General features: G+C 44.3%; 1 protein-coding gene across 2 annotated transcripts; it reads right to left on the reverse strand.

Moving 5' to 3' along the window:
- Positions 1–1,076: 1,076 nt before the first annotated feature.
- fam117aa (family with sequence similarity 117 member Aa) lies at positions 1,077–13,588 on the reverse strand. Of its 2 annotated transcripts, none has more exons than XM_080857217.1 (8): positions 13,440–13,588; positions 11,956–12,098; positions 6,129–6,224; positions 4,997–5,110; positions 4,369–4,485; positions 3,685–3,811; positions 3,138–3,333; positions 1,077–2,845 (listed from the first exon to the last, which is right to left on the reverse strand). In XM_080857217.1, the coding sequence occupies exons 1-8, from the start codon at positions 13,555–13,557 to the stop codon at positions 2,605–2,607; spliced, it is 1,152 nt and encodes a 383-aa protein (XP_080713343.1). In that variant the 5' UTR covers positions 13,558–13,588; the 3' UTR covers positions 1,077–2,604. The 2 variants fall into 2 exon arrangements, with proteins under 2 accessions (XP_080713343.1, XP_080713342.1); XM_080857216.1 differs by having other exon boundaries at positions 1,077–2,901; positions 13,440–13,586.
- Positions 13,589–15,128: the final 1,540 nt, after the last annotated feature.

Raw genomic sequence — 15,128 nt, forward strand, 5'->3', positions numbered from 1 at the left:
AATATCTCCTTTGGCTTTTATCTTCCTTGTAACAGCACTTTTACTAACAGAGCCCCAATGCTCCTATTCAGCCGCAACATGGAATGTTTTCATTGTGGTTGTAAGGAGCGTCAGCGATTAGTGGAGATGAAGGACCAAAAAACGCAAGGAACTCCTCAGAATGTGCCGGTGGGTTTAGCAGACTGGTATGCAGCGTTTCCTAATTGAATACATGCCATGGAACCGTATAATTAGACATGGCTCATGGAACTACTTCATCCTAACGTGGCGGGTCCCACAAATTCCATGCGCGAAATACATGAAATTGGGTTTCCTTTTATGTCACTCGGGCGGTTTAGTGTTGAACATGTACTCTATTTAATGACATACATGCAGTTGACTGACTATCAATGTGTTTCGTCTAAAAAAAAATGTGAGACAATGGTTGCAAATGGACGTATTGTAATGTTGCAACCACAATAGTTTACCATTAGTTTTGACATGGCACTCTGCTTGGGCTACTGAAAATATGGGGTCTTTCTTTAAACTAGTGGTGCTGGCGTTTTTTGTGTGTGTTGGGATGTGGAGAATGTTCATTGGCTCAGCGACTGAACGAATAGGGGGCGGCGCTTCTTACACGTACACGTGCTTTAGAGGAATGAAAACAAGAGAAAGGTTGAAACTCTGAAATTACACACAATTTAGGAACACATCGTTGTAAAACACATCATGCCAAGTAAAGACTTCAAAGTCGGGAATCGGTTTTAATTCATCCAATCATACGAATTATGAACACAACTGAACACTCAAGACAGCCTGAACACACTCCACTACCCAACAGATGAAAAATATGCTACAGCAACATGGAAGAAAACCTTGAACCACCAACGTGTAAACATTTTTCAAGCAAATCACTGATTGTATGGAGTAGCAAAACATTTCCCACTCAAAACATAATCTTAACTATATGTCTACCACATTAAACACATGACTGAAATGTGTTACAAAGAAACAGTTTGAACTCAAAATCTATATGAACAACACTGATGGATATGCTTGCCTTTATACCCCCCCCCCCCCCCCAAAAAAAATACACCTTTAAAGGGTTCTTCAAAGAAAGAAAATGGCAGTTTAAGTGCTGACAAATAGCAGTATGTATACCCTCTTAGAATGCTGCCCTGATGTACGCTAGCCTAAAGCCAGAGTTGTGAAAAATACACACAAATAAGCATATTGTTTAACAAATACAACAGCCAAAGTGAACATCCTAACAATTAAAATAAAGAACCAAGTATGACTTCTCACTAGTTCCTCCAAAATGGCTGAAACTGAAAAGATCTTCCATCTGTCCTTCCCAAAACAACCATACCGATACAACTCGAACAGTTTCACCTGGCAATCTAAAAATAAAACCCTGAAAGGACACCTCTAACAATTATTAAATATGTTTTATGAAACGTCCCTTTCATATTTTTGGCTTTTCATGAACAATAAGAAACAAAAAATTAGTAAAAACCAAAGGCACCATAAATGCAGCTCTGTAGGTAAAGAAGCACCAAGGCTACAGTAGGATGCCACAGGTTCCACATATGTTTACCTATGAGAAAACTCCATTACAAAGCACTGCTCAACACAGGCCCTTCGATGCTCTCCCGTTTTTGTGACAAATGCTTCACATAGGTTCAATCATTTGAGGAAAAAAAAAAAACACTACAATGCAGACAGTTTAACAGAATGCTCATACATTTTTAAAAAGATTCATACCACATACAATTGAAATGTTTTTGTAGGTTTGGCCAGGGTTTGCTACTCAGGCTAACAGAGAGGCACAGCTGCTCTGTGTCTTATCCATGACATTCATAACTGAGAACTGTGAACGATTAGCTTATGGTTACAGCTTACAAGTGAACAGGGAAGGATACTGAAACAGCTCAATAGACAGCAAAGCCTGAACGAAACTCACCCTCTTAACTATGCACGACCTGTTTTGAACTAGCACAGTAGGGTGTTAGCAATGTCTGAGAAAAATACAAAATACTCAAAGTGGAGCAAGTTTGGGTAAGCCCTCTTAAACAATAGCAGCCCAGTTCATGTATTTGCAGAGAGGCCAGTTTGCTAGTCCGTATGCAGTCCTGAGGTTGGCTGTACCGCGTCACCATGACAGCCTGACTTCACGTCACCAGGTCTGGTCTACCTTTTGTAAGGGATAACCAGGACACATGTACTGTATGCCTTTGGCCGTTTCAGAAATGTAATACTTTACTACAGAAAATGACACGGTGGCACAAAAGCATCTGTTCTTGCGGTACTGAAAGGCCAGTGACAGGAGTCAACATCCAATCTAGAACACAGAGAAAGGACACAAGGAGAATTTCCTAAGAACGATATACCGTCTAGTGCTTCACCACTGTGAGTAAAAAATCTTCCATGTTTCCATTAGCCGTGCTGCTGCTTGTGATTGGGTTTTTTTTATGCGTTGTTATTGGTTTTCTCCTCTATAAAGTTTAATATATTTTTGGGGAGCAACAATTTATCACTAGTGTTCCAGATGTCCATTCGTATGTGTACCCATTTAAAAGCTCTGTGAAAAAGAATATCATCTTTCATCTGTTGTCCATCAGTTCACTACTGTTTCAGTTGTGGTCGATTCGCTGCTACATGGTTGAGCTGGTGGGGTCTGGGAGGGGCCCAGTCAGGTATCCACCAACCGCATGCCCTGATGCCGTGCAAGGGGCGGGGCTTTGTCCTGGGCAGCCAGTTACGGGTGAGACGGAGAGGCCGCGGAAGAGCAGGTCCATGGAGGGGAGGAGGGGTTTCAGCAGACTGACGGGGCAGAAAGCGGAGCCTCCGTGTGGGGTGAAGTTGACTTTGTTGGGGTCGGGACAGGAGGGAAGAAGGAGGTGTTCCCCCTGAGAGGAGGCTCTGAAGAGGGGGACACAACAGTCAGTGAGTTAGGAGGGGGTGGGCAGAGACACTTTGGCAAAGTCAAATAAATCTACAATAAAACTACTGAATTCAAATATAATCCCGGTATGGCCTACTCACTACCTGTTTTTCCTTAGAGTATGATTGTATGGGGAGGTTATGAGTAATACTTGTGTGTGTGTGTGCGTGCGTGCGTGTGTGTGCGTGCGTGTGCGTGTGTGTGTGTTACTCACACGGCCTCGTCCCACACGCGCACTCTCTCACAGCCCTCTGGGGGCTCCCTCTGGAAGGCGTAGGTCTTGTTGGGCCGGGGGGAGCTTGAGGGCAGGAGGGGGGAACACGAGGGCAGAAGGAGGGAGGAGAGCTGCACCTCGTCAGGGGGCGGAGAGGGGGAGGGAGTGGGGCCCAGGGTCACACACTCCACCATGTCTGAGGAAGGCAACCCAAACATCAATACCCGCTACACCATAGACATATATATATGTAGACACTACACTGCCTGCTAAAGCCTGTTGCTGCAATACATCAACACATCTACCATATCGATCGAGCCAAAAACGACTTAACCAACGCAAGTGTCTGTCTAAAAAACACTCTTCACATGCACATTTCCCAACTGATTTTCATAGATGTTGTTTGATGGATATGTCTATGCATATATGTGTGTGTTTGTTTGTTGTGTAATGTATACGTCTATGCATTACACTCATCAGCACCGGTCGCACACAACCCCTGAGTGACACATCAGTCGGCCAACAGGAGAGCTCTACTCTCACTCACCGGGATCAGCCATTGGACAGGGGGAGTGGGAGGGAGAAAGGTGGGCGGGAGAGGGGTCACTCTGCGAGCCGCTGCTGCACCTTTGGGTTGGGACAGGGGCGCGGTGGCCATCTGGTACCTCCAGGATCTAGCAGGTAGGAGAGAGACCGAAACGGACTCACAAAAACAGACAGCCACGCAAATCTGCTTGGTTTGCGATACACACATGCTTGCAATGCCACACTGGCTAAAGCCAATCTTGTAAACAAGTTGTCAACTGTAACCCAGACAACACCTTGTTTGGCAAGTGTCAACAATGCCGAAGAGTTCTGGCGGTTACAGCTGCTGAAGAAAAGAGAGAAGCTAGTGACACCCAAAGAGGGCTATTGGGTCACAGGAGAGGTGGCAAAGCCAGACAGCCTCACATCTAGACACTGTATGTCTGAGAGCTAAGTGCACTCCTTCCTTACACAGCCCTAACCAGTCCTGCTGTCCATTGTGAGAAGTGAGTAGAAACAAACACACAGAAATCGCCATAAAAGTACAAACATCAGTGGATTTCAATTGTAGGCACTGGTGTGAAGGAGATGTTCCATTCTTCTTTTTGATGTTCAGTTAACGTCCCTCGAAGTTCACAGGAGTTTTTAAGAGTACTGTGTGTGTGTGTGTGTGTGTGTGTGTGTGTGCGTGCGTGTGTAAATTCACCTGGTGCTGTTCCTCTGGGGTCTCTGACACAAACACTCCCTCCAGCTCCAGGTTGAGCCCCTCCACGCTTCGCCTAAGACGAGGGGCCAGGCGACTCAAGGGGGTCAGAAGACCTGTCTGTGCGGAGGAGAGAAAGAGTAAGGGAGTTATGAGAGTGTGTGTGCATATGCATACAACTGCATACCTGGGTGAATGGATGTGTCTCTTTATGTGTGAGCTATATGAGAGTATTTGTGTTTGGAAGTTTGTAACATCAGTCATAACTCTTTAATATATATACATATATATCTATATCTATATAGATATATATATCCCATACCTCAATCAGCCTGTGAGGAGGTGCATATAAAATAAAAGTGAACATGTTAGCTAAATTAGCACATGTGAGTGATATGTATGTGTATGTGTGTGTGTGTGTGTGTGTGTGTGCCCCAGGGTATGTAAGTAAGTGAGATGTCAGCTCTATGACAGAAGATCCTATAAAAAGCCAGGCCATTTTTAAATCTCTGTTGCGGGGCTAATCAACAGAACAGCGGTTAAAAAACTCACACATGCGCGCGCACGCGCACGCACACACACACACACACACACACCCACACACACATACACACACACAGTGCTGGCATACCTGTGTGGCTCCAGGGGCATGGTTGCCAGGGAGTGGATGGGCGGGCCTTTCATTGCTCCCTCCTGGAGGGGCGTGTCTGGAGCGCTTCTGTAGCGAATGGCGTAGCTTGGCTACCTATGGGCGGCAGGGAGAACCAATTAGTGAGGAAGGGCCAGGCAGGGAGAATCAATCAGTGAGGAAGGGTCAGGGAGAACCAATCAGTGAGGAAGGGGCGGCATGGAGAACCAATCAGTGAGAAAGGGGCAGTACTGCACAACAAGCGGTAAGTCCCACCCAACAACAGCTAGCTGCTTCTGGTTTGGCAGGTGTGCTATTTCCATGACTAGTCACGCTATACTGTACTACTCAATGCCAAGCTGAGCTTCTGCTTTTATCTCCCAACACATTTATAGGTGGAGATTCCCAATCAGGCCCATTCAGGGTAATGATCTGCCACATGCTTTGTTTTTTATATGACAATACAAGATAGATGACATTCAGTATGAATGATTGGCCTGGACCAAACTTCACTGTTTGATTTTTAACTGACCTCCTTAGCTAGGTCTCTTATCTGATTGTTTAACGGGACGTCCTGTCTGTATCGACAAACTGTGACAAGGGGCTCGCTGTGATAATGGATTTCATGTGTTCCATCACCAATCTCTTCATTTGCTAACAACGGTAGCTATATCCAAATGACAATATAGATTAAACGGTACTGAAATGTAACAACCTAACGCCACAAGCTTTAAATATGCCTTGTTTTAAACTAGCATACCTTGCTATTCCTGTTCAAGGGTAGCACAATTATCACTGTGCCATTTCTAAGCCTATTGTTCATGGTTGCTTATAGCTCTGTGTCAGCACAAAAATAAAGTATTCAAGAATAGCGATCATTATTCATTATTCTGAAAACACAACATCACAGCACACTGCCAGTGCTCACCAAATGGGATTAATTCATAATCCTCCATTCAAAAAACATTTAAGAAAACATATACATGTCACTAAGTATTAACTATTTCATTACTGAATAAATCAGCCAAATGTAATGGAGGTGTTTCAGATGCCAAAAGTAATATTGTTGAGTAAAAGCTTTTAGCCTCAGATTGAGCACTGAGCCTGGAGGAGGACCCTGAGGGGAGACACTCACCTCCCTAAGGTGCTCTGCACTGCCCCAGGATGCTGAGCGCTTGTGGCCTCCACCTCCTCTCCTCCCCCTGCTCTCCTCTGCCCAGGAGCTGGGAGTCTGTGGAGAGATGGAGAGAGGGACAGAGAGTTAATGATACAGAGAGAGAAAAAGAGGCCGCGAGTGAGAGACAAAAAAGTGAAAGGAATCATTTAGGTAATGGGTTGTTCTTCAAATCTGGTTGATGGTTGACACAAAGGTAAACTCGCCAGGTTTTCACTCAACACATGCTGAAGACCAGCGGATTTCACAGATGAACCAAACTGCCTTGTTGAACTTCTGTGCTTGGTACCCATTCCTGGTGCACACAGACCAAAGCCAGAGGTGAACTCACTTTTTGGTTCAGGATAATTCATACGACTGCATGCAAATTGAAGAGAGAATCTGAATTTGTGAACTTCAGATGCATGATCCGAGTGTTACAGATTTGGTTTGATACTGAAATTTTCAAAATGCTAGACATACGAAATTCATCTTCATGACAGAAAATATACCGATGCATATGAATTTAAGGACCTTATTTTGGTTCTGTCCATGTAATGTTTTTGGTCTTTGGCCAACAAGAGGACTTTTAGAGGAACTATCTGTTGGTTTTCCCCTAACCTCTCTGATGAGAAAAGGGCCCAATATGTTACATGTGAATTTAGGACAAAAGTGACAGTTCCGTGACAACAACACACACACACACACACACCTGTTTCACTAGCACAGCTGTGTCAAGACACATATACAAACAGTACTGATCAAGATATGCCTGCTGCCTTTTTTCACAACAACACACAACTGCACTCAAGCACAGAGTTAACAGACAGTCTGTTAAATTCATTCATGCATTTAAAGCAGAGAGAGAGAGAGAGAGAGAGAGAGAGAGAGAGAGAGAGAGAGAAAGAGAGAAGTAGAACAAGAGAGAGAGAGAGAGAGAGAGAGAAAGAGAGAAGGAGAACAAGAGAGAGAGAGAAAGAGAGAGAGAGAGAGAGAAAAGACCAGTGATGCCTGTGACATACCGACATAATCAGTCCTCTCCCCACAGGCCCTCCCCGACACCAATAGGAACCAACTGGAGCAGGTTTCCCAGAACAGGGTCTGCTCTGCCTGTTGCCCAGGCAAGGCTTCTGCTTTTGCAGTCCTGTGTGTGGCTTGTTTAACACTCCTAAACGCCACTGAGTGGTTAGTCAACGTCAGTCCCACTTCACAATCTAACTGACGGGAGGGTACTCAGCAGAACAGTAGATGCCATCGGCAGGTCCTTCCTTCTCTTCTCTAGATGTCTATCTTGAACTTGTCTTCACTCAGATCTTCAGTCCGCTTCTCGTTCACATAACTCTTCTCCCCTACAGGTGCCCTGGGGGGGTCTTCTCCCCTGTGTCCAATCACAGATGGACCAGTCGTGGCCAAGTCCCACCGGTAATGACAAAAAAAGCAAAAAAATACACCAACAAGTCTTTTCTCCCTCCCTCCCTCCCTCCCTCCCTCTCTCTCTCTCTCTCTCCCTCTCTCTCGCTCGCTCTCTCCCTGCTGAAGTGTCCAGTCAAAAATACCTTGCGGTTTTGAATAGTGAGGTCATGAGGCACTGCAGTGGAGTCGTAAATGTGACACACACATTAACATGACAAATACAACCGGTCACTGTGCGCCCCGTTCCACACATCTACCCTTGAGGAAACCCAAGGAGTGAGGCATCGCACCCCCTCCCCTCCCCTCCCCTCCCCTCCCCTCCGCTGCTCTAGCGGTTATGTGAATGTACACCATCAGACGCCCCCTCCCTTTCCACTGGCCACCCTCAGATCTCCGACACCCCTCCACCCACCCAGCCCCCGATGACGGCCACTCCAGGATCACGGGACCCGGTCCTATAAACAGCCTTGTACTCACAGTCCCAGGAGACAGGCGACTTGGGGTGGATCAGTGTAACGTTTCACTCAAATTTCCCCCTGCAGGGTGTGAATCTGTGTGTGTGTGTGTGTGTGTGTGTGTAACAGAGATACTGCATGTGTGTGGATGTGTGTGTCTGTCAGTAACAGAGAGGCCACATGTGTGTGAGAGTGAGAGAGAGGGAGGGAGGAGATGGAGGGAGGGGGGGGGGGGTCAAGACAATGGCATGTTGAGTGGGTGGCTGGACAGTAGAGAATGTGTCTGGGTGATAGTGCGTTACACAAGCAGACACTTTTGTGTGGCGTGTGGAGACTGAGTGACAGGGCGCTTTGAGCAGAGGCAGGAAGGATGGGGCTGGGGCGGCTGGGTGTGGGAGGGGGGGTGTTGTGTTAGACATGGCTGATGGTAAGATGCGGGTTAAGCTAGGATAGGGTAGGGTAGGGTGGTGTAGGTGGTAGTCCCACAAAAGACTTCATTACCCACAATTCCCTTATCACTCTGACTTTCTTATCATTGAGACAGCATTGGCTGCAAACAAGATGTAAAAATCGTGACGCACTTTTCCCCTTATAAACTGCGTTGAAATGATACAACTCTCTCTCTCGAGACACTGTCGAATGCCAGGCTCACATCTCCTTCCACTCACCTCCAAGGGTGAAGAAACAACTTTCTTTTGCTCTCTCACAACGGAAGAGAACAGACTAAGCTCTCACCTTTGTTCACGGCAAACAATTGCCTAAGATCTCTCGTTAGCTAAACACTGGCCGCTAACGCAGCAGAAGTAAGTTTAGCAAAGCAGCTAACAATAGACCTGCTAGCTAACTCTCCGGGACAACGAAGCACAACAGAATTACCGTTTCTGCAACATTCCGAGCGATCAAATCCTCCGACCTGCAGTGCAACAACGACTTCACAGCAAGGACAAATTTCTCCATCTACGGACAGCTTCATCTCTTCTCTGCCTCCTAAGCGTCGAATTCGCCAGCACGACTCTTTTCAAGGGACTCGTAAACATCGACTGGGCAGTTAGCTATCGTAGCTTATTCATAACCTGGCTAAGCATAGGACTGTTTACATATCATATGCCATTGTTCATGTATTGTATCTGTTTTGTTTACCGAACATAACTGTTATATACTTTCATTGTTAGTTGGTAGTTGGCCTTGCCACACCATCTAAGGGTTAACGTTAGGATTGCTTCTCATATACATCGGGACTTGCGTGCGTTACTAACCATTTCTCTCTTCTACCATGGCATCGCAAGCACACACGTTACATATTTGGCCTTCATATAGTCACACACGCGAAGCACATACTCGAACATATAGGCTCGTCCCTTTCATACCACATGTATGTTCACGAACATGCACACACATGCACGCGGAACTACGGTGATCAGACAAAGGAACACAAACACATTCTTCGCTCCTAACAGCACAACTCCGAGCTTACCAGCTCGCACACACACACACACACACACACTCCCTCTCTCTAACACATCCCTGTACTCCTTCAATTCATTAGTTAGATACATTTTGCTAGACATATTGTGTGTTATTTCCTTATCATTGTGTAAATAAATACTTTGATTTATATACGCTGGTTTATTTAATGTTACACAAGAATGGACGTTGTCAACCCCTTCTATTCAGAACTCCAATGACCTTCAACCATACTATTAATAAGGTAACTTTGTTTGTAGTTATTAATTTAATTATTAATCAGAGTTCCAAATTGATAGTATAATATATTTTATGAGACTGATATATTTAAAGGTGCAATAAGGATCAATAGCTATTCGCTAAAGGTATGCTAGCAGCTTAAACTAACGAAATCTCTTGAAATGTGCTGACACTGACATTATGAAAAACTAGTTACTCAACGACTGTCCTTACACAGTCAAACATCAAGCAAGTGCAACACAAGACTAAGCAAGACGGCAAATAAGTCTACTTACTAGATTGGCAGAAGGTAAACAAGTCAGGTCGGCGGGCTGCGGCAGGCGAAACTACAGAACGCAGTTATATGCCTATCGACCCTGCTATGCCAATGGCACGACGCGATTCTCCATATTAAATGTCATTGTAGCGCCCCAATTTTTTTAAAGCTGTTATTTTAAGGTTAAACTGCTTATACTAACCCTAATCCTGAAGCAAAATTGTTGCATAATGCACCTTTAATGAGACTGATTTGTGGATTATCATTATCTTGACCACTGTGGAGAACACTACACTTTGTGTGGCGCCTAAGGTGTTCAACTGAATTGATCTGCCTTTGTGTTGAATGTTTGATCCCTGTCCAATTGGGTGAGAACATATTGTTGCTGTTGCAAGGACAGCACCAGTGTGTCTTGGTGGCCCTTGTGAAGACAATATCACAATTCATACACAATTGCACCCACATTCACCCGGCGCCTGCTCACTGGGTAAGATACCTACATAATCTGGTACTCCCATATGAGAATGGTACCAATTTCACCTACAGTGGGGTGGGGTGGCAAAGAATTTGTGAGGTCACAACGAACAAAACTAAACCGTCTCCTCATTTGGCAGCCCTCCAAGTAAGCCTTAACCGCTCTGCTGCTGCCACTGCTGCTTCTAAGAGGCACCTGCAGTCTGCAAACTACAGACACACTCAACGCAACCTCGCCCTCTGCTCAGTCACCTCTTTCAAAGCAAAAACACTAAAACCACTCAGCCATGTACACACTTCTAAGAGCCCCTATGCTGCAGATGCCATGTTGGAGCCATAGCTGCCATGATGGGGACACAAAATGGCCGGTTGGTCACTGCACTGGCTTTTCAGTTTCACACAGGCTGTCCGTCCTGGATTGGTGATCACACTTGGATTAAGCATTAATAAACGCAATAACGTGTGTTGTGTTGTAACACAGAACATCCATGAAGGATGAGTAATTACACTGTGAGCCAATAAGAGCTCTAGTTGTGCTACACATTGCTTCGGGTAAACTATCTGAGAAAGAATTGTATAATTTAATTTATATATTTTTTTTTTACATGTGAATATCACAAACAGAGGGATAATAAGGAGACGTATGGATCCTTCCAGATTGCTAGCTAGCAATGTGCTGCCATCTTTACAGTCACTACAAAGATTTCCATTGGACTTTGATGACTAGTATCTGGTAGCAGGGATTCATTTGACTAAATGACTGGTCATTACAGGCACTCACACCCAACTGTCATAAGCGACAGTGTTTGAAAAAGCTGAAACCGTTTCAAATGTTCAATGTAGTGTACCACTTGATTAAAAGCCATTTTGTATACCTCAGATTGCAACATTGCAACAGGTAGCATTGCCTTAAACAAATCTGAAGAGCCGCATCAACAGTAACACTTACATTTTTTTTTAAACACCTCACTTGGTGTTAGCTTGTGTGAAAAAAAGAATCCTCAAGATGTTTGAAGTGTGTATACACCTTTTCACTCTTTGCACTCACCACTTTGGCCAGCAATAAAACAAAAAATGTCCTTTGTGCAGCCCTCCATTATCCATGACCTTGAGCAAGACCCACTAGGTAATCTAGGACACTGGATTCAAGACCTACTAGGTAATCTAGAAGGACACTGGATTCAAGCTGTGTCTCAGACACGACTCCAATTCATGTCAGAAAACACCACTATAGGGTTACTGTTACGCCTGCACTTACCGAACCATTTCCACCAAATATCCGTTTCACATCTGAAATGTATAGCATCATTCAAGTCAGGGACGGTAAGTGCTCTGTGTGCCATCAACCCTGTGTTTTCTTTTGACATTGTGAAAGAAGCCTTGCTAGTAGTAAAATGCACTGGTCATGTTTAGGCACATAAGGCAGCCTTGCTGGCATTTGTCAGGGCAACAAAGGAGGTATTTGCTAGATACTACACAGGTGATTGACTGAGGATGTATTCCTGACCTGTGTGGCCTTATCGTTATCGCTGGTGATGTGTAGCCCCTCGGGCTCCTTGGGCCACTGGCCCTGCAGGTAGGGGGCCACCAGCGTGTCCAGAGACAGCGTCCGATGGAGAGACGGCTTTGGAGGCCTGGACTTGTTCCTGTCTGTTGGAGGGCAAAGACAGAAAAAGTGAGCTGTAGGCTATAAGGAACGGCTGTATGTTTGACAGGTCATAAAAGGTCAACCTTTGTCTACATGTAACTGGCTTTATTTAACGGTTTTATTCACTGTTACTGTTAACCTTAAGGACAAAGACACTATCGCTGACAATAGCTTAATAGCAAATGAACAGCTGGTTCCACATTCAACCTTAAACCTTCCCCATGTGGTGTGGGAGCACAGGTAGTGCTGTGCGTTGCTGGCAGGTGGAACTTTTCCATGTGACAGCAGACAGGGGAGGGGGGGGGGGGGGGGGGGTGGGTGGCAGTTACTCAACACCAGGCAAATGCTTCTGTTTGGCCTTTTCAGCCCCCACTCCATTTCTCCACAAACACACACAATCACCACCACAAGTACCCCCCTCCCTCCCTCCCTCATGCGACCAAACAAGACATCAAAATAAACTTAGTAGCCCCGAGCGTAGGGTTACGCAGCGACGGGAGTCTGTGAACAGCCAGCGACGTGATCCGGAGGGTCAAGGAAGTGGCCTTGACTCCCAGCCTCCTGCTCAGCGTGTGGCACATGCCAGGGTGGTCAGGAGGGCACATTCAACTATGTGGGAAATGCTCAAGCATCCATGTCAGATATATCAAACGCTTATTGGCACGTTGACTTTGATTTGCTTTTGTTGGACTGAATGAAATTTGTTTTTGCATCGCCAATGCATCAGCATCCGGCAGCTGCCTGGTAGGCTACTGAAAATGGTCAAAATGGCTACTAGTCTGTCATAAACTGAGATGACATACAGGACCATATATTTTATATTGATGATGCAGTCAGTATATGACTGGAAACTATGTGCAAGATCTGGTGTGGGTTGGGATGAGTTTCCTTTTGGTGAGATGTACACGTACCATCATTGTTACCATAACCATTTATACTAAATTGCAGACTACTACAAACAATTGTTTGTTGAAAGGAGTGCTAGTGAATGCATAATTGGATAGACTGGACATGTTAACTTCTAGTACTTCAACACTAATTTGACATCAGACACACACACACACACACACACACATCACCACTTGGTTCCAGGGTGGGGGATGGATGATTCAGGGCAGGCCAGACATTCTTTTGGTGAAACTACTTTGTTGATTTGCAATTTGGAAGAAATGCATAAGCAACTACTCCACACACACATTTATCAATTTTCATATCAACTTCCAATCAACGTTGCCTTGATTAGTTGGAATCGAAATACAGGAACCACAAAAACCCATTCGGAGGCATACATTTTATTTCAGGACGTCTAAAGAAGTTCTGATCAATATTGCAATCGTATTTACCTGTCTTGCCATCTTTTGAGTGTGGCTGTGCTTTGTTGTGGAGCTGGAAAGGAATTGTGGCACGAAGAGGCAGCAGACCAGGGTTACCTCCCCGCACCATTCCGTGTCTACACGACATCCCAAGTGGAGTAAGTTACAAAGCCGTCGACAAGTTCCACGTACAATTGAGAAGGTAATATAAGTGCCTCCCGTGCGTTAACAGTTTATTTGTGAAGTGACACGCGTTCACTTCATCTGTTAAATCATTTCTATTATTTTCTCCTTGACAAAATCAGCTCCCAAACTTGAGCGCTAACGTTAACGTTAACTTGGCTAAGTAATATCGCTAGCTCTCAAGCTAGCCAACTTCTTTGTGATTGTAGTAGCGATAGAAGTTTTATCTGGTACGAAGACCCAGTTGTAACAATACTAATACCTATGGAAATTACTATGAAAACCCGGATTGATTCACTCTCAATCAGTTTTGAATTCTATGAAATTCCAAGGCAGACATCTATCCACTGTAACGTGTAGATACGACCAGTACTACAAACTCTACACTGACAAGTTTCATACACATACACACACTCGTGTCCAATTTACTCACAACGGGGCGTGACTTGAGGCATACTTCACATATGGTTGGTTGATGAAAACACTACTTTGGTGCTATTGGCTACTACCGACATCTGTCATTCATCATTGTCGGTAGCCAGTCCCAGTGTCAGCGCCAAAGCCCCGCCTACATGGTTAAAAACCCATTGCAAAAAAGTTCCATAGAGTTCCATAAGGGTTCTGTACCCAGATCTGCATGATGTATGAGATAAAAAATGATTCAAATATGCGGCAAGTACTGCACAAAAACAAAACACAAATGTTAAAGGGCTGGAGAGTTTTGGAATATGGCCCTTATTTTATAGTAAATTATGCCAACCCCTAACGAAGAACAATTGACAGACAACACACAACACAGTTACTTCACAACAAAAGCGGAATTCTGGCTTTTTTAAATGTAACCTTAACATAAAACCAAAAATACAACAATTGTGACTAGTTTGTAAAGACTCTACACATCAAACGTATTCCAGTGTTTCTCGAGAGCGGATTGAGAGAAGATTGCAGAGACGAAATTATCCACTAGAGGTCAGACTTCTTGCAGTTTATAAGGTGAATCAACATAGTTGGTACACTAAACGCAACACAGTGGACATCAATAAATCAAAAATGAAATAGTGACCGTTTTGAGACTGTAGAATGACATCATTCTACGATAATAAATCTTTAACCCAACAGTGAAACCCAAACACAATGTTTATTCATCAAGTGGCAAATTAATAAAAGGTTTTAAAAGGGCCGACTCAGTTTTCTGGATATTGTGCTTCCCTCGTGGTTTATATATTATTTTATCTTTCAATGTAAACTGTAATTAGTATAACTTAAATCTGGCATCTAGCACAGGCAAGAAGTAATAATAAAATAGACATCCCAACTACTCTTATGAATTTCAATAATACATTTATTTGTCAATTGACAGACCAAACAGAAATCATGAAAAAAAAAACAATAACAATAACTTACAAGCTTAGATTTTAAAGTATGATTCACTTTTTGTCTAGACTGATACGTGGTTGTTTGGGAGTTATCAGAAAGGGGAGACGGGATTGGGAGAGGCTGGTAACATGTAGGACAAGGAGGTGGTGGTGGTGGTGA

This window comes from Sprattus sprattus (genome assembly GCF_963457725.1).
Source record: "Sprattus sprattus genome assembly, chromosome: 18".
In the NCBI taxonomy this organism is placed as follows: domain Eukaryota; kingdom Metazoa; phylum Chordata; class Actinopteri; order Clupeiformes; family Clupeidae; genus Sprattus; species Sprattus sprattus.